This window comes from Orbicella faveolata, unplaced genomic scaffold, assembly GCF_042242905.1.
Source record: "Orbicella faveolata isolate gen_17 unplaced genomic scaffold, um_ofav_v1 contig_24, whole genome shotgun sequence".
Taxonomy (NCBI): Eukaryota; Metazoa; Cnidaria; class Anthozoa; order Scleractinia; family Merulinidae; genus Orbicella; species Orbicella faveolata.
Genome location: NW_028301552.1, coordinates 6,074,144 through 6,098,027, shown reverse-complemented (window position 1 = coordinate 6,098,027; position 23,884 = coordinate 6,074,144). Strand labels below are relative to the sequence as shown.

General features: G+C 39.5%; 2 protein-coding genes across 4 annotated transcripts; both read right to left on the bottom strand.

Moving 5' to 3' along the window:
- Positions 1-50: 50 nt before the first annotated feature.
- Positions 51-13,846, bottom strand: LOC110050602 (TNF receptor-associated factor 4-like). The gene is made up of 7 exons (XM_089290991.1): positions 13,507-13,846; positions 8,487-8,550; positions 7,365-7,466; positions 6,648-6,812; positions 4,895-4,969; positions 3,710-3,787; positions 51-2,974 (listed from the first exon to the last, which is right to left on the bottom strand). The coding sequence occupies exons 1-7, from the start codon at positions 13,674-13,676 to the stop codon at positions 2,270-2,272; spliced, it is 1,359 nt and encodes a 452-aa protein (XP_089147117.1). The 5' UTR covers positions 13,677-13,846; the 3' UTR covers positions 51-2,269.
- A 1,431-nt stretch (positions 13,847-15,277) lies between these two features.
- Positions 15,278-23,687, bottom strand: LOC110050590 (TNF receptor-associated factor 6-like). Of its 3 annotated transcripts, XM_089290987.1 has the most exons (7): positions 23,434-23,687; positions 21,332-21,395; positions 20,721-20,822; positions 19,517-19,681; positions 18,677-18,754; positions 17,544-17,621; positions 15,278-16,831 (listed from the first exon to the last, which is right to left on the bottom strand). In XM_089290987.1, the coding sequence occupies exons 1-7, from the start codon at positions 23,601-23,603 to the stop codon at positions 16,112-16,114; spliced, it is 1,377 nt and encodes a 458-aa protein (XP_089147113.1). In that variant the 5' UTR covers positions 23,604-23,687; the 3' UTR covers positions 15,278-16,111. The 3 variants fall into 3 exon arrangements, with proteins under 3 accessions (XP_089147113.1, XP_089147114.1, XP_089147115.1); XM_089290988.1 differs by lacking the exon at positions 17,544-17,621; XM_089290989.1 differs by lacking the exon at positions 21,332-21,395 and having other exon boundaries at positions 23,434-23,547.
- Between the last annotated feature and the right edge of the window lie 197 nt (positions 23,688-23,884).

Below are 23,884 nucleotides of genomic sequence, written 5' to 3'. Positions count from 1 at the left end.
AGGGTTTCTTTTGGCTACTGACTTTAGCATCGATGACAAGAGTACCCAGGTTCCAGAGTGTTTTAAGTTTTTATTTCGGGTATGCCGTGCAGGTGAGACAAATAAGACAGGTATTAGTTGAGTAAATAGCCTGCGAACAGTATTTTACAAAATTTGGAAGTACCATTCAGAATTCAGAGCGGTACGGGCAGGTTCTTCTTCTCCCTTTCCTCTCCTTCTTTTCTGCTTACAGGCTAGTTGAGTAAACTCAGATTTATGGCATTGAGGGTGATTGACTGATCTGACATAATTTACCCTTTGAATTTTCTCTTCGATTTAATTCTTATGAAATGTAATGGTAAAATTAGCTGCAATGCAAAGAGTTGAAAAAAGCAAAAGTTTAGAAATATAAAATAAAAACTAATAATAGTAATAATAATAATAATAATAATAAAACTAGTAATAAGAATGTGCATATTTGTAAAGTTTGAGAGTCATTTCTTTTGCTTCTCTTTTTCAATTAATTCAATTCAACGAGGATACTGTTCCATTATTTAGTTCCAGTAACTTGGAAAGTTTTTCCCCTTACATTGAGCTCAAAATCCTTGGAACAGTTTAGCCGGGAATGTCCTCTCAATATTCAGAATGAATATCTTAATATGTAGCTTAATCTGCAGAATTGATGGGTGACTAAAACTAATGAGACAAATATTACATAAACAAAGAATCCCAAACTATTACAACTAGCACCTGATTAAACGGGTCGATGTCGGCAAATTCTGTTCTAAATATTGAAAATGAACGTAAACTGGTTTAAGGATCAATCAACTGGCAAGAGGCAGACCAGTTGTCTATTTAAAAGTACAGCATAACCGAGGTCGGAATTGAACTCGGACCCACCGAGAACAAATCCTGCTCATGGACCTAGCAGTGCGGAGGGCTTAAGATCGAGACCTCCGGATTACTATATCAGCTCCCTTAATAACGCCGCCTGGGCCATGTTGCCTCCAATACGTTTGCACAGTTATCACAGTTCTTCTTACAAATACAGTTCGCCCTACAGTTTCCCTTGCGTCTTTAAAATGGAAGGAAATGTAAATTAAAGAATTCTATTTAAAACTTTGGATCATCGAACAATGCAATTCAAGGGTTTTCATTGGGTTAGCCATCCTAGCATATATAAACAATAACCACCATTTGTCGCGAAAATATGCTCGGATATTTGTCCGCGGATATCATCTGTTCTGAGAAGCGAACAGTTTTCCAAGAGCGTAGCTCGAAAAACTCTATAAGCTTCGAGGAACAGATTATGCCCAAGTTGAAATATCTGAGAATATTTTCGCTCCAAATGGAGACTATTGTGTTTATTATCCTTCATATGTTTTTCGCAACAAGGCAGTTTATCTCTCGGGTATTCCCCAGTTTTAGCGGAGACTTATTCAACCACGTGAAGAGAGAAGCGTTAAGATTAATCGTGCGAGAACGAAAATATTTGAAATATGGTAAGCGTGTGCGTATTTTGGAGGGGGGGGGGGGGGGGAGGTCCGTATAGTGAAAAAACTCTGACCGAGGTCTTGAAATGAGGCCGTAGGCCGAGGGCAGCATTTTCAAGCCCGAGGTCTACTAACGATTTGTAAGGTCTACTAACGATTTGTAAAAAATCTGGCAACGAGCAAGAAACTCATAGTAGACAGAGACAGATGTATTAAAGAACAGATTTTTTTTCGACCTGCTTTATGTTAGTTGCATTTATTTCACCGGTTAAGTTCTCAAAAATTGTTTTTGGGTGTGAAATTTCGTGCGAAGTTTGAAGTTTTACTACAAAAACAATTTCTGTCAGCCATTGCTATTAAAATCACTTGAAATCAGACTTTTGTAACCGGTCACGAGCGCATGTCAGCCAATCAAATTTAAGGATTTAGAATTTCGGCCCGCTCAGATACTTGAGAAAAATAATTTTATTATTATTTTAGTATTCTATATATTTTGGGGGCGTTTTTAATGAGTAAATTATTCTCCTCATGCTTGTTGGATATGAGATCGTTATAGACAACTCTGCCCTATGTGCTTCGTTGGCAATCTCCCGTCTCATATCCAACGCGCGCGAGTGGAATAATTGTTAAATATAAACTAAATTAAGGCTAGGCTAATGGGAATTTTCGTAAGTGACCACAGCTGAGTGAGGGCATGAACTACGTTGCTCGTCATAATCTCAGCACTATTAAGGTCGTTTGTTCGTAACAAAAAGAAATATTTTGTCGTCACTGTTCCAAGTCACCTTTTCGTTCTTCTAAGACGGAGGGCCAATCTCTACTTGAAGAAACACTGTGTTGTTGACAATGTAGCCCCTCGTCTTTAGGACCTTGTGGGACACAAATCTTGCGATGCCTTCCATGCTGTGGGATACATCTGAAGTGGGTTTACTTCCTCGGCTTATCAGAGATTGTGTCACATTTTCTCTCCATGACCAAGGCATGTTTTGTTGATCAATCAACGTAAATGTGACCTTACAATGAAAAGGCCAAGCCAGTATGTTGTCGTAGTTACCTTTCATGATACGGAGGTGTACTGAAAGATACCTGTGCTTCCATGAATGATTGCCATCGGGTTGAATACAGACTGATAGTTTGTAACCTGTTTTTCCAGTGAAGAATGGCTCACTGTATATTTCACGCTCAGTTCCATCGATGGCCCGTTGTAAAATCTCGCTGAAACCATTTATCTTCCACACAAATGTGGAGGATTCACTTCTCAATACAGAGACCTCTTTCCCCTGAGCGGCCACCTTTGCATCAAGAGCGACGTTTGCCGCTATCAACTCTTTCACTTGCTCCCTTAGTGTTATTCTTTCCTTGTCAAGTTCTTCTTGCTTCAGTTGGAGCGCGTTTACCTTTTCTTCAAGCTTTCCAGTAGTTTCTTTAAAAGTTGTACATGCTAAGTCAAGATGCAGCTGCACTGTGGACTGAAGATGGGTTTCGACTTCCTTCCTCTGAATCTAAACGCAGAATTTAACAAATTACTCACGCTAGTAATTTAGCTGAAATAAAAAAGGATCGGCTGGTTCAGTTTGATCCACCTATAGCTTAGTTGGCTGGCAGCACGTCTTCAAAGAGGGAACGAATGGGTTCAAATCTCCACGGGTCTATCCGTCTTGAACAAGATCACACTGGATTTGGCTTGGCAGAGATTGCGTTTTTGGGCAAAGACGTTAAGTCGTTCGCTTAACGTCTTAACGTAACTCAATGGGACAGTCAAAGAATTGTTCTTAAGTCTGCAGGGGCGGATTTAACGGGGTGGGGGTAGATTGGACCTCTATCCACCCCTTCTTAGAGAAGCGAAACATAAAAAAATTGAAAAAAGCTCGTGAATATTATCGCAGAGATACAGGCAAACTCTCTGAACTGGTACCTCATTGTAATTTCTGCTTTGTGGCATTGTTAGTATTTTCATTGAAACTGTTTTCATTTAGGTTCCAATTCTCAGATTGCAACATTTTAGGAACACGCCCCATTGATTCTGCAACCCCAAGGTACCAGCCACCTGCCCACCCTCCTGCCCACCCCCCACCCACCTTTTGAAAAATCCTGGATCCGCCCCTGAGTCCGTCCAGTTACTGTTACAAACCCTTATAAATCATACACTTCGTGATTGACAAATAGATTCCGATAGGCAATACGTTGCATTATTACACACGGAACTAATATTTCCATCTCAAATTACTTCATATTACCTTTGCATTGCAGCCCATCTGAGCATGTGGACAGGAAACCATGGACAGCGGACAGCTGTCGTTAGTATGACGTGCAATCTAAAAAGCGTCAAAATTGACTGAATATTATTAACTTGCCTTCCTTTTCCCAGCATGCTTATGAATATTAAAATGAAACATTATTATTTAATAATAATAATATACAATAATAATAATAATAATAATATGTTTATTCAAACTTCTTGCAGTACATAGGTACTGCAATAAATAATATATAAACAAGTTGGTTGGCAGTAAAGCTTAAAGGGGGCGCAGTAAGGAGTCAAAAAAAGAAAAAAATAAGTAAGTTCGTAAGCGGGATAAATCAGTTAATCACTAAACATTTAGAAATAAAGTAAACTAGTAATAAATAAGTCACTAGTAATTGCAACGCAGATGAAATACTCGTGAATGTTGGCAATATGCTTGTTTAACTTTGTTTTTGAAAATGTTAAGGGGGAGGTGTTTTTAATTTTCAATTTTCTTTTAACGGGTTTCATTTCTCTCGCACTACAGCCAAAATGCCTCTGTAGTATTTACTTTAATTATTTACATGTGCTCTAACGTTGTGTACTAGCAGTGGCGGATCCGGGCGCTCTTAACAGAGGGAGTTGTGAGGACCCAGATGCCTTTTCTCGCTCGAGTAAAGCGTAGAGGGTTCAACTATTCTTCAGGAAACAAGGACTTACATTGTTCAACCAACTCTACTAGGCCCATATGTTTGATTTACCCAACCAGCTACTAATAAACCAGTATTGTACATGTATTGTATTGAGATCGGTCCCTTAGGCCATCCCCTTTTTTTCCCGTTTATTGTCGAATGCGTTTTCTTATTTTGGATCGGTCGGTCGGAAAAGGAAAAAAAATAAAATAAAATTGCAAAAGGAGTCTGGAGCTACGAGGCCCGGTACCTCAGCATAATATCCGTGGAGCCTGGAAACAACAAGGTGTGGTTACAAAGTCAACATCGCGGCAATGGAGGAAGGAAAGAGTCGACGTCGTTAAAATCAAACGAGAACAGGGAAAAACTAAAAATCTGTAAGGCAAAAAATTGCTTATGTTTCAGATTAAAGTGACAATTGTTTGAAATAATGTGTCATTGCCTTCATTGCCTTCTGTTTAGAAATAAAAACTTTTAGAGGCGTTGATCGAAATTAAGGCACCTACCTCTTCTTGAACAATAATTTCACCACAGTTATTTGGGCATTCCACGGGCTTCTTCTCACACTTTTCAACGTGATCCTACGAACATGCATAAAAACACATATCTCACGTCTGGTACTTTTTATTTTCAGCAGTACCGGTACTTTCCAATCTCGGCTCTCGATTCTTCGTTCCTTACTGGGCAAGCTTGATGAAACGAACGACTCTAGAAGGAGTTCCGTTACAAGATCGATTTTGATTTGTGTTCTTTACAATAGAAATGAATCGAATACGGCAGCAGCTACTCGATTCACCACGTGATTGTCAGTTAGGCATGCGCAATTCGAACGTAATTCCGTTCTTTTCGGACTTCCAATCAGAACTTTCCGGGGTCATGTACTCCCTGATCGCTGGTCAAGGAGAACGAAGAATCTCGGTAAGAGGTTGTAGCATTTTTTAGCACTAAGACAAAGAAAATTACGAGTGTGTAAATCATAGCCCAGGATATTAAGGTGGACGTTTAATGAATTAGGTATAGGTTTGGTGGGGTATATTCTTAGAATAAGCCTGTTACAAACAACTTTTGTAAAAAGCCTAAAGAAAATATAAGCAAAGATAAGACCAAATGATACGGAAATGTCCTTGGAAAGTTTTTCAGAAAATCCGAAAATTGTTAAAGTGTATGTGACAGATATTTATGCATTTGCTTGATGGAATCTTCATGAGATCATGACATGAAAATCGGAGAAAAATGGATATAGTTTTCTTTTCACCGCGTTTTAGCCATCTAAACAATCAATTTCCTTTTTGGTTGGGTCAAAGTTAAAACCTGCGACGAGTCAGGCTGTGACGTGACATACACTTTAAATTTCCGAAAAGTGCACCATTCAACCGAAAATTCTGGGCTGGAAATGAAATGGAACAGAAATTCCAGGTAAAAATTTTCGAAAATTTAGGTATAGCTCCCGAGGTTGTCTTCTAACTAATTGGTGAATTTTTATGTCTCAATTGACACTTAATGGTGTGTGGGGAGGGGGAGGGGGAGGGAGACTTGAGGTTAATGGCAGCACTGTGGACGCTTGGTTTCAGGCCAAGTTGCTTCAGCCAACCCTATTATTTAAAAAATTATTAACAATGGACCATATTTGTATTCTCGTTATTGGACTGAAGTCAGCTTGCAACTGAGGCTAATGCGGGGGATCTCTTCAAATGTAAATGACGTTTATGTATGTATGTATGTATGTATGTATAAGACAAAATCCGATGGGAAATCGAGCAATTTCAGTTTTTAGTGGACAAAGACCTGGTACCAGAACCTGGTAAGTACATTACAGTTCTTTTTGCGTTTTCCGAAAGCTATAAATAATTGCCTGAAATAAAACCAAAAGCAATTTCCCATAGGAACTCGAGAAAATAAATTTCAAAGTTCAGAGAAATTACGCAAACGTAACACAGGTAAAATTTCATCATCAGTTTCATTTCACCAGGACTTTCAAGTGCTTCATATGAACTTCAAATTAGTTTTCGACATTTGACGTTCTTCGAAATGATTTTTTATGAGAAGATATTTAAAACAGTCGCACGGAAGTTTTCATTGAATGATGCAAATAATCTCGGTACAAAGTTTTTGTCCAGTTGTTACTCGAACTTCAGGTGGATTCCTTCTTAATTTTTTTCTTTTTCTCCGCATGAGCCTCCACTGCAAGCTAGTTCCAGTCCAACGCCGATAATACGAATATGGTTTATTGTGAAACAGAGCACCCTACTAATGACGTACTTCAATCACACACTTTGGGTGCGACTTATTACAGTGATCACAAACTACAATCCTCCACTGGCACGAGTTTGTCACGTGCTCTTCAAGTTCCTTCCTTTGAATCGTCACTTGACATTTTTCGTTGGTGCAAGAAACAATTTTGAAACTGCAAGACGCTAGATGATGCTGTTAAAGTAAGTTAATGTATTATTAGTATGCCTTAAAAATAGAAAGACAATTCTCTTCTTCAGTTACTCGGCTGATTCAATATTACTCTCATTTAAGAAGGCTGGCAACAGTTTCCAGCACTTTTCCAACAGTTATACTTTGAATGATGAATACTACTTCTGTTTATTAAGTAATACTACAATATTGGGATCACGTAAATGCCCAGCCATTGGTGAACTGATAATGGTAATCTTTATGGCATAATAGGTTACCACAGCAACAGAATGACCAGCTAAAAATACCCTTAATTTTAGCTTTAAGTGCTTATAACTCAAAAAACAAGTTCGGTGACCTCCATTTTTTATTATCGAATTGTGATAAGCATGGTGAGATGCAAATTTGTGCAAAGTTTAAAAAATTCTGTATTGTGGATTCAGAGCGACCTTAAATATTTGAACATTTATTTATTTTCTTTTATGGCCATTGCAATACCGGTGCAGTGCTAGTGTTCTAATAACTGAGCTATCTCACTCAGTGGCGTACGTAATAGCGCATGCGTTACAGGTTTACCTCTTTCTCCCTCAGTTCACCAGTCCACTCGCAGCAATCGCTGGAGCATTTTATGGTAAACGAGAGAATCTTTCTTCCGGTGGCTTTGTCGGGAAATATGTCCTTTAATTTAAAAACATAAATGATAAATTATCACATATACATTTAAAATATTTAACTGCATTTGTGTTATGGGCCTGCTAATGCTTGTTTATAGTGAGCCTCACAGCCGCCTGGAGGAGGGTCAACGTGACAGCCCATATAACGGCTTCGTAGGACACTAGCTTACTAAGCGTTCCCGTAAGAATTAGAATTTTTTTTCATCTCCACCGTAACTTGGCCGCGTGAATTCGGGAACGCCAGCTTTGGTTTTGCTATGCGCAAAACCATACGTATAAGTGAACAAAAGCTGATTTACTTTTGTATAATGATATTGAATGATAAACTAGCAATTGCACTGTTTGTGAAAGAACTGAACGAAAGAGACGTGCATGAAATGGACAGAGAAAACTTCACCTTTCCGTGGCTGGATGGGCAACCTTTGCCATGTAAAAATGTAGATGTAGATGAAAGAAAACGTGTCCAGAAGCCTTTACAAAAACTCTCGCGAGCGTATTGACTGTTTGCGTTCAGTTTATGTTTCTCTCTTTTCTGATGGAATGGCTGGAATACATTTTCTCATGATAGATATCTTTGCTTTTTACGAATTCAAACTCGGCAATTATCTGGGGTCATCAATATTTTCCCCGACCGCAAAATACCGTTTCGCTGCGGGACTCGACAAACACGACGTTTGAGTGAAACCATTAATCCAATTGCCCGACTGGGTGGTAGTACAGTAAAGAGGTTTTAAATATTGGGGTTTCCTGGACTATAGCTAGGTCGCGCCCCATGACAGGAGACTCGTTGAGTTTTTCTGCAAAATCACTGGTAACAACTGCAGGCATTTCCTCTTTTCTCCTTTTCCATAACCCTATCAATGTTCTTCCCCAATGTCTCGTAGGGAGTTACCCTCCCACGTCGACGTTTTTAGTCAGTTAAGTTCGCAAGGATTTAAACGACTCAGTGCAAACTAGTTTTTTTTGTTTTTTTGTTTTTTTTTTTCTCCGACTGGTTTTAACTTGTTGATAATGACATTGTTACCTTTTGGCGGTCAAGTTCCTCTCTGTCAACAGGACAACTACACTCTTTCTGCTGGCTTTCTTGGCTGTGAACGAACATTAAGAATTGCTATGACGTTTTTTAACTGACCGAGCGACTATATTTATGACGTGTTACTTGTTTACGAGAGAGCAGGTGATGGGAAACGGAGTATTTCATGGGAAAGGGCAACCAGGCTTCAAAAGAATTTTTGAAAACTTGTACGAAGGCTTTGGCAACGTAAAATAATATATCATAATATCTAAATTTAGCCAAGCCTAAGAGCGGAGCTCCTGATTATAATAAAGTAATATGGCTTGAACCTGCGATCTGGTCAGCGGCCAACTTCAAAAAACACGTGACCTCATGAGCTCTAATCCAGAAACCAGAAACTGCAAGAGACCGCATACGACAAACGCTGCCAACGTAGGATCTACAAGAGATCTGATCAGCCAAAAAAACACTGTATGAAGACAAACAATAGACTGCAAAGCTGGTACTACGTGAAAAACGTTTCGAGACACCAACATGACAAGAACCGATAAAGTAGGATCGCAAGAGTGGACAGCTGTTTCGCCCTTCTTGGGGCTCGTCGGCACTGTGTAGCGAAGACATGTAACGCCAGCCCAACAGCCAACGTACATAAATTGCAAGGAAAAGGACAAGGCCAGCCTAAACATTTAAACATTCAACCGCATGGCCAGTACCATTATCGGCACTTGCCATGTTGGTGTCTCGAAACGTTTTTCACGTAGTATCAGCCTTGCAGTCTATTGTTTGTCTTCATACATTTTTTTGGCTGATCAGTTCTCTTGTAGATCCTACTTTGGCAGCGTTTATCGTATGCGGTCCCTTGCAGTTTCTGGTTTCTCACATCTGTATTTTCGGACCGTAGGTCATTTCAGATCCAATATGCTGCGTTTTTAAAGCATGGTACTGGCCATGCGGTTGAATGTTAAGAGTCACTGACTGGAAATATCGAGAATGGCTGGCCAGGTTAGAAAAATCGAAAATCCTGAAACTTTGCCTAAAGAACGCTTTTAGGGAGCCACTTTCGAAAATATTATTCCGATTTTCTTAGAATTTAAAATCTTCGAGAAATTCGCAAAAAACGAAAATATAGCTTTTTGCCTCATTAAATATGCAAAAAATATCTGGAAAATTGACAAAGTTCTCGGTATTCGCATTGAAACAATTTACAAAACTTACGGGCTTAAAACGCATCTTGGTATGTCCGATATGGAACTAACACAAGTACTGTGCAAAAGAGTCGTTTCTACTATAATAATATGGAAAAACATTTCTGGGCAATCGAGCTGGTTCACACAGGTAAAATGCAAAAGTTCGCGACAGTCTCTTCTCAAATTTGCATAATACGGTATGTTCAGAGAACTCTGTTGTTGATCACTCTAGTCTGTTTTTGTTCCATTTGTGGGCCATGCTTTGTGGGAAATATACAAAAAGAGAGTTGATCCGTGTCGTTATTACAACATTGTTTCATTATTTCACGCAAGGTATATAAAACTACAGAAAAAAGCCCAAAATATAAGTTCAAAGTCACCTGGACTAAACAAGCTACATGTATTCCGTGACTGCCGTCACGTAAGATATATTTTCAGTTAGCTCTAATTGGAATTACTAGATTATTGAGGTTTAGACACTTGCTTATAATAGAGACATATCAGGGTTTGTCTTTCACGTTCATATACACTCGATTAGTCTGCAAATATTCGAAAGGAGACTGGGTTTTTTATAATAAATTTTAGCATGTGTCTCGATTTTGATCTTGATGGAAAACGAATTAATTAAATACACCAAATGAAACGAAGAGGTTTTATTAACGTGATCCAGCCAGACCAAGGAAGCAAGTTTTCTTGAAAAATAGAGTATGACTGTGTGAAATCGATCCCGCGATCTGACCTCGGTTGGAATTCGGCCTATTCCAAACGTCGCGTTTCTGCCGTTCCGATCTCAAATAAATTTGTCCCGGCAGTGGCAATGACAAGAGAACAGCGGTGATTTCAAACGTCGAGTTCAATCAGTCGCGCAGAAGATTGGAAGACGCTTACTTTGCTGAAGGCCATTTTAAATGCTACAAATATTAGCAACGGCAGCTGATGCAGCAGGTTATGAATTCAGTTCGGCACGGTACGTAAGAGCACGCCGAAGCCAAGTCGCGCTACACGCCATGCAAACTTTATTCATTCTCCCCCCGTGGGAGGTGGGAGGGACACTCATATAAAGTAACGGGGGTGCTCGTCGTACATTTTAGGGGTTAATCTTTAGAAGGTCCACCGCGAGAGCTTTTGCGGTATCTTTTACGGGGATTGAGCCGAAAAATATGACAGGGGATAATGTGTTATGTAAACGGTTGTCAGTTTAACCATCGATTTTCCCTCTTTCTTTATTATTTGGAAACTATTAAGGCTAAGTAATTGAAGACACCAACAACGACAAAAAAAAACGCTGTTAGAAATATATCCAGTAGTCATTCTATGAAGAGACTTCAATTTTCGTCAATTATGCAAAAACGTTCACCTAGCCTTAAAAGCGTTTGTTTGCTGGTGCGTGTTCTCACTGCCCAGATTTTTTGTTCCAAATACTGATTGAAGAAGACCAAAACTTAATCAAAGTATTTATTTCGATCCGATATTGGGCAAACTAAAACGCCTCTTAAGCCCGTAAAATTACGCAATTTTTGCCGTTTCCATAGGGGCTTGAATTCTTCGACAGTCGACGGAATCCCTCAAAATTTACTTTAATATAAAGCTTTCAATATGCTTAGTTTATCGGGTGTTCTAGTCTTGTAAATTGTTTCAGTACGAGTACCGAGAACTTCGACTCAAGCGCGGCAATAGCACGACATTTGAAACCATGCATGCACTCAGTTCGGCAGGCTGAATCAAAGTCGGCGCGACTACTTATAGCACGGCAGGCCTAATGCCGTTCCGCACGGCAATAGCGCGACTTGACTTCGAACGGCGTGCTCTTGCCATGCACGTGCCAAACTGAACCAGGGAGGCGGAGCCGGGGTGAGGCCTCGAAGCGTATATCATGTAGTATCAGCCTTGCTGTCTATTGTTTGTCTAATCCAGAGCCCGCATATGGCCACATGATATTAGTCAGCGGATACCTTGTTTTAACAGGTGTTAATTGACCATAATATGGATGTCCAATATATAAGATGTGCGCCATGTTGCGCGACGTCGTCGTCGTTTTTCGTCGTTGGGCGCACGCGCCCGCAATCCATGCCGCTAGCCATGTTGACCATGCGAAAAAGAGTTGCATGTTTTTTTTTTATTATTTCTATACATGCATGCGGTTCTGTTCCTATAGTTATGGTGCTCCGCTTAACGGCACTTCGGGACGTCGGAGCTCCGCTCTTAACATTTGATTCAGGCTTTAGCGTGCGTCATCGCGTGATGACGTCAGCGACAAGTTTGGAGAGCCGAAAGAAGTAGTGTGCAATTTCTCGAAGCGCAGAGAGACTGGGCAACTCTAGCTTCCTTCGTGAGCTTTCCAAGTGAATCGTAACTCGATGATGCACGGCTGAAAAAACATGAACCAATTGTTTTGTATCACTGCTAATGGAAATGTCGAAGCAAAGTTAACTTTGTTCACACCACAAGAGTGCATCACTGGATTGTAACGCATGTATACTGAGCCAAGTGGGGCTTTGCTCGGATCTTATAACTAGAACTCCGCTTTAAAAGCACCTCTGCTCTTTCGATTCAGACATCAAATACGTAATTTATTTAAATTAATGTTTCGGCTGATAACTTTTTTTGTCTACCCTGGTGTGTTTATTCAAGCAAGGACCTGTGTTTTAACATGCTAATCAAGTGTCTTTCGGTTATACAGGGCGCAATATTATATCAAAAGTTTTGACTTTAAAAGCACACGCTCAATCAAGGAAAAATACAACTTTGTTTTAGACGAATTAACAGAAAGTCTAGAGGATTTTCATTCAAGCCTATTGTGACTCGCCGAATAATCTCGTAAATGCAAATTTGATCAGACAAGTTGAAACTAAGGGCCTCCTCATATGAGCCCGGTCAACTTGGCTGGCTCGGTTTCCGAGATCTCGCCTCGCCACTCTTTCCTCCGTAAAAATTTCGATGTGTTCATATGAGAAGCCGGGCTGGCCCAGTTACCGAGATCCCGGTTTTTGCAACCGAGATCTCGGTAACCGGGATGAAAATTTTTCCCGATGAACACTCCAGCCCGGTTAACCGGGACGAAACTTTTTCGACAAAATAGCTTCGCTTTCGCAACATAGCGGCCAAACTGACTTAACTTTCGTCTTGTATGTATTTCCACATTAGGAGTATGCGAATTAGCTTTATTAGTAAAGTTAAGGGAGTCCAGAAAGCTACGACAGCCGCGAACGACACAAGTTTATGGTTCACCATTTTGCTTGTGTTTCTTGGATTTCATCCCGGTCTACCGGACCGAAATTTGCCATATGAACAGACAACAAAATTCGTCCCGGTAACGGAGCCAGCCCGTTTACCGGCCGGGCTCATATGAAGAGGCCCTAAAGCGCTCAAGACACAGCAACGAACGTACCTATCCACAGTGTTTTCAGTCATAAACACTTGTTTGATTATTTTGAAACACTGCGAGTATGTTTTATTGAATAAAACTGTTTTTGAATCATAATCGCCATCTACAATATTGAGTTAGTTGATAAAGTGAGCGAGGGCCTCGCTGCAAATGGATTTCCATAGAAACAACTTTCCACAAAGGCGTAATCAATCTCAAGCCAGGCTCATACTGGCGACAATTGCAAAATGATTCAAGTAAAAGACTGTTTTCCTCTAAATTAATCTACCATGTAGTTCACACTTGTAACAATACAAATTGATAGTTTTGTTTTTTCCTCGTGTTCCTAGCCAGAAATAAATACGAGTGGAACAATCATTGAACAGCACATCTTCGCCGTATATCCGTTTTCTTCACGGTTTACAGCAAATTAGTTTGGATAAGATGCACACGTACAAATAATAATAATAAAACTAACCTTGCCATGTGTTTCTCGAGGCACTGCCGACAAAATCTGTGACCACATCTCGTCAGAACTGGCTCTCGCAAGGGTAGTTGACAAATTAAACATAGCAAGTCATCGTCAACTGGACTCGTGAAGTCTTCCTCGTAGCCACAAGGTAATTTAATGCTCTCCGTTTCCAGCATGTTGGATCTAACGGTATGAAATCTTCAGTCTAACGTGAAAACAGACGAGCTACTACGAGAATATTACGACTCTTAGAAATATTACTGTGAAAGTCAAAAAACCGTGAACACTTTGATTTGATTTTGACATGTCGATTGTGTAGCCACCAATCAGATGCGAGATAAAACCGCAAAAAAGCAAACTAACGGTGGCTCCATCAGTTATGAAACCACACTTCGATCGTTTTTCCTTCCAAAGAATGGCTGTTACCCTGTAGTTTTATAATTACTAATTTAACCTGTTCTATTTGAGTAAGCAAACTGGAAATTCGAGCGACTTTAAATGACGTGTGGCTCAAACCTGCACGCGCGAACTTGCAGCCTAAGGCTACAAAACCAGACAGCTCTTCTATATTCAACTTCATCCGTTGCTATATTTGGCGATAAAAATTATAAAGAACCCTAATAACTCCAAACTAAAAAGATCAATTTCTATAGAAAGTGAAAAGATTTGGGAAGAAACGAGGGTAAGGAGCAAAATAAATAAAGAGCAGAATATTATCTCTTGTAAATAATACGCAACTACATGTGACAATGCGCGCTGCCGACCATACGTGATAATTTCCTAATTTATTAAAGATTATTGTATTGTGCACCAGAATTATGGGTTTCTGTAAATAAACCGATATGTTAGGTAAAAAAGAAGCTTTCAATGAGAGTTCCAGGGGAAGAAAAAATATTCAAGGATCTGGCAGAAATGCAGCAGGGAGAGACTGAAGTCTGGAAAGCGACTGCGGCAAGCAGAATCTAATTTATGCAAGTTACGCATTTTCTAACGACTTCGCAAAATTCGAAGGCAAGACCGGCACCATTAAGATACGATTTCCTTTCATATAAACGCAGTCGTGTATGGTAATTTTGCTCATCTTCAACGCAATGAATTCGGCCGTCTATGTGATGAAAAAGCGAAATTTTTCTCGAACTCGTGACAGCAGATCCGCTCCTTCAATCAAAAGAGTGACACTGAAAACCTGTTGATGCGAATTATTAGTATGCAAATTTAAGGCTCTCGATTTTTCGCGCCGTTTTGATGTGGCGGTATCCAGGCGAGGTTTATTTACGAAGAGTCAGTCAGTCGAGAGGTTGCAAAGTGGTTGAGATTTTGTAATGTCAAAACTACGGGGAAACGATGGTTTTTGGAAGACAAAATGATCGAAGCGTAGTTTCGTGTCTGATCGAGAGAGACCGTTAATTATGTGTTTCTTTTTTTGTCGTTTTATCTCGCATTTGATTGGTGGCTACACAATCGTCATGTCAAAATCAATTCAAAGTGTTTACGGCTTTTGACTTTCACAGTAAATATGCTAAAACGTCCTAGATTCTAGGAAAATTAATGGTCCTTCCCAGGCTCTCTCTCCTCTGCCTCCACCCTAGCTGTGGCTGGTCACGTGACCACCCAGAATCTGGTGGTAAAAAATCTGTTGGGCGGGAGGGGTGGCTGAGTGTTCTGATTGTTGTTGTGCTAAACATTGTGGGTTTCAAATCCGCGAGCAGTCACTAAAAACTACATATCCGTATATATCCGTTGAGAAAATAGGGAAGAAAAGATGTGGTCAATTAAACATGTTTTTGGTCTTTTTATTACAGTGTCACAAAATAAATTCTAGTAAATTCAGTATTAATTAACTTCTTTCCAGCCACATCTGCTGGAAACATTGCCAACATAACAAGTAACATTTCTGTTTTTAACTATTTCTCACAACCCTTTATCACTCTGAAATAAGTCTCTTTATTATCAACATTTTGTGGAACTTTCGCTCTAGTTTTTGAACATTAATGAAATTTTATAAAGATTTCAAAACATAACGCAATTCTTGTAAGCTTACTTCATGCCCTTTCATTAGAGATATGGCTTACCATATAGCTGCTAACGTGTGTTGGGAAAATAAATTGTGATGAATTATTCGCTATTACAATCAAAAGAATTGGACCTGAAAACATCAACTAACGGCTTTGCAAGCTCAAATCACTATAAAGTAAAAGGTGAAGTCTATATCCAAGCCGGTAACCTGACACACCAGCGCTTATCTCCAGTATTAGTGGCATGAGGAGACTAGAGTACAGCTGTATTTCTACCCGCCCTTATCTCCCCGGGTGGGGTGCTTCTTCATCGCAGGGTCACAGTCTACTAAATTAACGATAAAAATCAAAGCCCTATGGACTTATTGTAAATTACAATAAATATTACCAGGAAAAAAAGTCCTAAAAGTCGAGTAAACTTATCATTCGAGTTAAGTGATCCGTAATTGTAATATTTTTACAGTGAAATTCTTTATTTTTCGCATTACTAAGAAACGATTTTCTCGACATTTTGTACTCAGTTAACTCGTCAGAGCTTAACAGTATTACTTCGTCATACAGAAAGACTATGTCAGCTTAGACACAAACCATCACGTTTACTGTGGAAGGCCAATCTCAACTTGAAGAAATAATGTGTCGTCAACAATGTATCGTTTCGTCTTCAGATTCTTGTGAGATACAAACCTGGCAATGCCTGGCAATTCAGTAATACATGAAGTGGGTCCGGGCCTGGCACAGCAGGAATCACTTGTGCTTGTGAGCAAAGCGCAGACCACGTTTTGCCTCTTTTTTGGATCATCTTGTTGATCGATTAAGGTAAATGTTACTTTACGATGAAAAGGCCAGGCCAATATAGCGTCGTAATTACCATTCACGAGACCAAGGAATACAGAAACGTACCTGTTATTCGATGTCCGGTCGCCGAGTGGTTTCATACCAACTATGAGTTTGTAGCCATGTGGTCCTGTGGAGAATGGGCTACTGTATATTTTCTTGTTGCCGTCTTTCATGGCTTGCTGTAAGACCTCAGTGAAGCCACCTATCTTCCACACAAATCCAGAGGATTCACTTTTTAGTTCTGACGCTTCCTTCTCTTGAGCGGCCACCTTCGCATCAAGAGCGACGTTTGCCGCTGTCAACTCTTTCACTTGCTCCCTTAGTGTTATTCTTTCCTGGTCAAGTTCTTCTTGCTTCAGCTCGAGCGCGTTCATCTTTTCCTCAAGCTTTCCAGTAGTTTCTTTAAACGTTGTAGATGCTAAGTCAAGATGGCGTTGCATCTTGGACTGGAGATGGGATTGGACTTTCTTTCTCTGAATCTAAAGGCAGAATTTAACAAAGGTGCACGTGTAAACGCAGAATTTAACAAAGGTGCGCGTGTAAACGCAGAATTTAACAAAGGTGCGCCCAATGAGACCCAGCGAAGCGATGATGGCGGGACTCGGGAAAGGGGAAACAGGCTTCACCCTTCAATTTTCGAACAAAATTGACTGATAAAACAACTTCTCTTTATAAAAACACCAGCAACCTAAATTTGACTATCCTCGCCGTACGTATCTTACGTCCGACCCATACTGATACTTTTCAGTCCCTTAAGCCTGGTTTAAGCACAAGCGCAAGCATAACAGCTCTTTTTTGCACTGTGAAAACGGCCTCGACGCAAGCACAAGCACAAGCATCAAAACACTTCCTTTTCTTGTGCTTGCGCTTGTGCTTACATTCGCTTTATGCCGTTTGAAAACGAAAAAGTGAATTTTAAGTTCGCTTCTGCTTGTGCTTATTCTTATGTCGGTCGACGTTCGAGGCTTAGCATAAACACTTATGCTTGCGCTTGTGCTAGTGTAAACCAGGCGTTACTCTACTGCGCCGTTCCTGCCATCATAAAATTAGCCGATTGCTACGTGACCTATGCTTCATTCTGCGTCGTTACTTTTTACACTCGCTATAAATAAAAAAATTCTTCAATTCCTGATATGGTCACAAACCGAAATGGATTTCTCTCAGTGCTATAAACTATTTTAGATTGCTGACCTTTGAATTGCAACCCATCTGAACATAAGGACAGGAGACCATGGACAGAGGACAGTCGTTGTTGGTGTGAGACGCAATCTAGTTTAAATAACAAGATTTTATTATCTAACTTTCATTTAAGCTCCAGGTTTTTCCTAGCATGTTGATAAAGGTATAAATTTAAAAAAAGGTATATATTAAGTCTAACGTCATGCAATTTTCTCCTGATCAGTTCCATATCGTGTACCGTCAAAATCTTGAGTGTCTGTCAGAGGCAGTTACATCAGTTGTAGCGTTGTGTACTTGCAGTGACAGATCCACAGGTGCTTAGAGTGAGTCCAGCGGGACTTTTCCCCTAATTCAACTCAGTAAAACAAAAAAGAAGAGGCACTGACTTGTCTGAAAAACTGGACTTGCGACCCGAAAAGAATTCGGATTACTTATATTTCGTGTGAACAAAAGAAGAAGAATCGTGCCCGCTTATCTCTTTCCTAGAGTCACCAATGTTAAGTACTAGAGGGTTGTTATACCTAGGAACGATAGGCCATATTTGTATTCTCGGTATTGGACTGGAACTAGCTTGCAATGGAGGCTCATGCGGGTGAATATCATTAAAAAGAGATTAATGTCATTTGCATTTGAAAAGACTCCCCGCATTAGCCTCACTTGCAAGCTAGTTCCAGTCCGATACCGAAAATACGAAAATGTTCAATTTTTTTTGGCCTCAGTCGTAAGGAGCTATAATTAGTTTGTCGTTCTTGAAATTTTCCCAATTTCATCCCAAGAGGTTTAGTTAAAACTAAAGCTAAAAGCACACCTCAAAAGAGCAAAGAACGTGTATTGAAATTTGCCTGAGTCAGTTCGCGGCGCAGTCACGTTGCCCTTTTAGGATGGGATGTTTGGGATGTTTGCATCTGAAATGACCCTAGTTAGGATATAAGTTACTCGACTCAGTTATTTTACTGTGAAAGTTTTCATTCAACATGGGGTTCAGAAATAAATAACGTTTATTAGTTGTTCTAGAGTCAATTGGTACATTTCAGCATAAAAATGAAATTGACTGCCACCCCTACAAAACGACATTTGGGTTCTTTTCACAAGTTCCGACAGGCAACCCCGTCATCTTCATAGGGGGGGTGCCACCTGGGACCTACCTCTTCTCGAACAATAATCTTGCCACAGGTATTTGGACATTCCACTGGCTTCTTCTTACACTTATTATCAACATGATCCTACGGAAGTGAATAGAAATACATTTAATTCTCGAACTCATTAATAATTTATCAAGTTAAACAAAGGAAATCATAACCGTGCGATGTTTGGAGTTACTTTAACTTAATCTTGATATAACTAAGTCCTCTTCGTTATGGACCATTTGCTTTTGTTTAATTTCCGGTCCACAGCTCACAGTCGGTCTCCAAGGGAAGTTTTAAAGTGTATTTACATTCAAAACTTTGAGCCACAAAATGCGCGCACCAAAAAGTTAATAAGAAGTCATTTCCAATCAAGGCAATCAAGAAGCCAGATAACACATCTGCGCATCTCAGGGTGTAATTGTTGCTAGAAGTGACAAGGACTACTTTTACCCTTTCTGTATTACATAATAATCTACACAACATCGGACACCCGCGAAACTTAAGTTAGTGTTAGACTTCACTGAAGCGGATTTCCTCATAAAATAAAGAAGGGGCCCCGCTTAATGGGGGTTCCACAAGATCTCCTATTCCTCTTTTATTTATCTACTCAACGTTTTTGTCTCTTTTAATGGTCTAGATAGGTGAAAGTGAAACAGATTTCACCCTGGAATTAAGTACCAGGGAGCCTCTATCCAACCAGAATTGTAAATCGGTACCAGCAACTTGTTGAGGCAAACTGACTGCGGTGAAGAAAGCTTCGATAGACTAGCTCCCCATGCAGTATTGACAGTTGCAAGAATTAAGTTGCGTGGTCTTGAGGAAGCTAGTGTCAATCTTATCAAACTAGTTGTAACTTACTTGAATCAAACACTTTGGGTGTGGCTCATTACAGTGATCACAGACTACAATCCTCCACTGGCATGCAATTATCACGTGTTCTTCTAGTTCTTTTCTTTGAATTATAACTTGACACTTTTCGTTGGTACAATAAACAAGTTTGAAATTGCAAGATGATAGGTGATCCTGTTAAAGCAATTAAGTTAATATATAATCAATACCGTCATACAACTAACAACGCAAGGACAGAGTATAAAGGAATGATGTCCCATTCTCCCTTCGTTTGGTAATTTTCAAGACATGGCGTTCGTGTTGGGTTTGAGTTGTGTTCACTTTAGAGATAAATAATTCTTAACACAAATTTGCGATTTCATTTTCTTCATGTATCGCTTTAAAAATAAATAGTTCGGGAAAAATTTTCTGGTGAAACGTTTTCTATCGATCTCTCACTCCATCAGCGACCAAGGCTTCGACGTCGCGTAAAGACATTCTCACAAGACGGTTACAAGTCCATTAACTGCCTTAAATAGAAGATAACTGATAGACTGACTTGTCTTCCTTTATTTCTTTGCTAGACAATATCATAGTAGATAGTTTATTTCGCAGAAGCTGAAAATCCATGTTCATCTGATCATGGACTCAACTAAACTGAATCATCTAATTTTAAGTAGTTAAACTCGTTTCCATCCGGTACTAAAGCAATTAATTCATTCATTACGTTTAAAGGAGCTCGGTCACGGTTTGAGCATACTGAAAAGTTTAGCCTCAATTTTTCAAATGTGTCGTTTGCAATCCGTGTCAATCTTCTCCATCCTTAGCCATCCTTGTTCCTTTATGGTTTATCATTTTGTCTTTAGTGTTTTTCTATCTTATTAAACTGTTATTTTCAGGTTTCCTACCATTTAAAGGTAATTTTGTATGTGGCCAAAATAACTCAAAATACCACGACAGAGCTTCTTTAAGTTCTTCCCTCCGTCACATCCCCTACTATTTTGAATTTATTTGCTTATTTGAAGTTAGTTGTTTGTCTATATCTGAATTTGTTTGTTCTTGTATTGTGGTGAGGAACTCATTCAGTAAAATGAAATAAAATAAGTTAATCTTTGACGAAGCTGACTAAACGGCAAACGTTTAACTTGGAACACGAGATACTCGCTGCCAACCAGTAATATGCGCGACAAACAGTCAATCAAGAACACGTCATAGAGCACAACGTATACCGTACCTGTTTCTCCTTCAGTTTACCAGTCCACTCGCAGCCATCGCTGGAGCATTTTATGGTAAACGAGAGAATCTTCCTTTCAGTAGCTTTGTCTGGAAATATGTCCTTTGAAAAAATATGTAAATTGTCACATTTTTTTAACAGTGACGAAACAGATGTATAGCTGCCTGTATCATGGAGTGATGCCCAGTGATGAGGTCATACGGAGGTAGGAATAAAATGGAATCAGAGGCATATGGTATCTTCATAGTAGGTTTACTACAGGAGAATAGCTAAAAGGCGTCCTTTTCAACTCCCACCCCACCCAACACTTTTCGCAGGGACGATTTCTAACTATGAATGTTTGTGACGACCAAGTTGAATCGTGTTGAAGCATTTGAAGAAATAAATCTTTTTTAAATATATCTATAATTAATCATTTCTGGTTTTAACAAAGATATCTGTCTTTTTAATCATTACTTGGCTTGATTAGTAGGTATGAAGACATTCAGAGAAACTTCTATATTTTGCCAGAGTGTGATCTTTCAGTTTTTTCAAAATTATTAAGCTCATTATTCTTATTAATTTAAACGTTTTTGCTGTATTTTTGTTCTTGAAGTCGTTGTTGTTGTTACCTTATGGCGGTCAAGTTCCTCGCTGTCAACAGGACAAGTGCATAATTCATGCTGGCCTGCTTCCCTGTTCATAGACAGTTAAGACTTGTTAGAATGTTCGAGTATAAGAAATATATATTATTGAACTAACTTATTTTGTCCGTATAGGACGAATTGCTTTTCAAAACATTGCACAACCTAATTAGTGAGCGGTTCATTAATGATCTGTACTACAAAGTTTGGAGCGCTCAGACAACCAATCAATAGTCTCCTTTTCATCTTGGACCAGTTTGCTGTTTTAGAGGAGGGCCCTACTAGAAACCGAAAACCGATCAAAATGTCTGAAAGCCGAAAAACCGCCATCAAAATCGTTCAAAATGATTAAAACTGAAAATTCACATACGTGAATCTACCAAGCTTGCTGCAACAGCGAGAGACGTGTATTCCTCCTCTTTTGAGGGATCAAGACATTTTCATTTAAAATCATTGCCTTTTTGGATTACTTTTAACCCTTGAATAATAGCTTTTCGATAAAAGAGCAATTAAATGCTACAAACGGCTGTCTCAGCAAAAACCTCACTTGAGCATGCAAATTAACATTAATTTCTTTCCACTTCGTGACATAGAGAAGATGATTCTACTCAGGATGACGCTGATCTCCAAATGGATTTGTTGTTGTTTTATTATTATTATTATTATTATTATTATTATTATTATTATTATTATTATTAATATTAAATTTTTGTAAAGCTTAGCTCTAGTTTTTGTCACAATAAACACTCCTCTTTTTTAATTATTATTATTATTATTTGCATAGAACACATCTGTACCAAATCTGGTTGTCACGCAGGGACTTGCTAGAGGACTAGAGGCATCAATTATTAAAGTACGGTCTCTCGTTAATTAAAAGACGACCCTCGTCTCTTGCGATAATTTAATGGACCTCTCCGGGATGCTCAGGGGGAAAATACATACTCATTTGCCCCCTAAGCATCCCATAATAGCTATTTGAAACAATATAATTCAAAATGGCCACCGTATAGCCGAAAAGGTCCATTTGCTACATCAATATGGCACACAACGTGAACTCACACGGTTTGAACTAATGAGGCCTAGGAACTACCGACGCAAATAAATAAAACCGAAGACTGCTCTTCTTATTACCAAAAACCGAATGCACTTATGTAATAAAACTGAAAACCGTAATAGATACCAAAACCGCAAAACGTAGTGGATATTTCGAGTGCAAAAATCGAAAGACCGATGTAAAATTGGCCAAAACCGTAAAACCGAAAACCACAACGCCCCGCGTTGTTAACCATTACGCAAGTTTCGCTAAGTTTGTAGTCTGCACTATTAAACAGTTCTAAAACTGTGGGCCCGAATAATCATGTCACGCTTAAAATATGTCACGCCTTGCATATTTTCCGCCTGTTTCGTTGACGCACTGTTTGACTTTAGAAAGTAAAAATAAATAAAATAAGGTACGTTGATGGTGAGGTTCGACAGATATTTAGTCTATTTAGGCTCCTTTCTGGACACCTTGAATCCATTTTACATTACCTTCGGCAGCATTGTTTGCTTTCTAACACTATTTAAGCTCATCAAAAACCTGAGCCACCAGTCTTTCCTTTTTTTGCCCGATTTTCTGGTCTAGAATACAACGCGCCCCTACAAAACCTTCTACTGATCATGTGGGGGCCTCTGGTGATGTAATCTATTTATAGCAACTATGCCCGACGCTATCATAGACGGGAGGAGATAACTGAGATAGGCGAAGATGGAGCTTATTTTTCTACAGATTCAATTCTCGGTGCACGTAAAATCAGATGTAGTTTGGCCTTAAAAACTTTGAGCCCACAGGCTCGAAAGACAACCGTGATAACAGTGTTAGTCTTGCCTTCCGAGTATTTGATAATTCTCGTCACAAATCCTATGTTACTTTAATATAACTTAAAAACTCCCCAGTGAAATGCTTTAGAAACTAACAACTTGCGTGATGAAAAGCGGAAAATCTAAGCAGTTCTCACTGATTTGGGAAATGTATTGCGATCGTCTAATAGTTTTCCAAGTTTTTCTCATAGCGAACGGGACTAAAAATTCGAAAAAAATATAACACAAACCTTGACATATGTTGCACGAGGCACTGTCGGCAAAACCTGTGGCCACATCGTGTCAGAACCGGCTCTCGCAACGGCAGGTGACAAATTAGACATTGCAAATCTTCATCGAATACAGTTAAGAAGACCTCATCATAACCACAGGGCAATTTATCGCTTTCCATTTCTAGCATTCAGAACGGAAGTGTACGTCCAACGTGATTCAGTTGGTAACAGATGAACTTCCCCAGAAGGATAACGATTCTAGAAATAATGTACTAAATATTCTAGGAAAATGACGTGTGGTCAACATGCACGGACGTCATGTGATTGACCTCTGATAGCGCCAGTGGCACCACCATCACGCTATTTAAGGTGGCTGGTACCAGTTTTCTCGCGCAGGGAGTAGATCACCATTGTGCTTCACGCGTGAGAAACACGCACGATAGAGGCGCGAGATTTAAAACCCGAAAGA

Excerpts from the sequence above, each read along its gene's own strand:
- LOC110050590 (XM_089290987.1), bottom strand. The coding sequence starts at position 23,603 with ATGCTAGAAATGGAAAGCGATAAATTGCCCTGTGGTTATGATGAGGTC. Across the intron at positions 19,682-20,720 it reads GTAAACTGAAGGAGAAACAG|GATCACCTATCATCTTGCAA; the intron begins GTACGGTATACG and ends TTGCTTTAACAG. Across the intron at positions 16,832-17,543 it reads AGATGGGTTGCAATTCAAAG|ATTCAGAGAAAGAAAGTCCA; the intron begins GTCAGCAATCTA and ends TTCTGCCTTTAG.
- LOC110050602 (XM_089290991.1), bottom strand. The coding sequence starts at position 13,676 with ATGCTGGAAACGGAGAGCATTAAATTACCTTGTGGCTACGAGGAAGAC. Across the intron at positions 6,813-7,364 it reads GTGAACTGAGGGAGAAAGAG|CATCATCTAGCGTCTTGCAG; the intron begins GTAAACCTGTAA and ends TTACTTTAACAG. Across the intron at positions 2,975-3,709 it reads AGATGGGCTGCAATGCAAAG|ATTCAGAGGAAGGAAGTCGA; the intron begins GTAATATGAAGT and ends TTCTGCGTTTAG.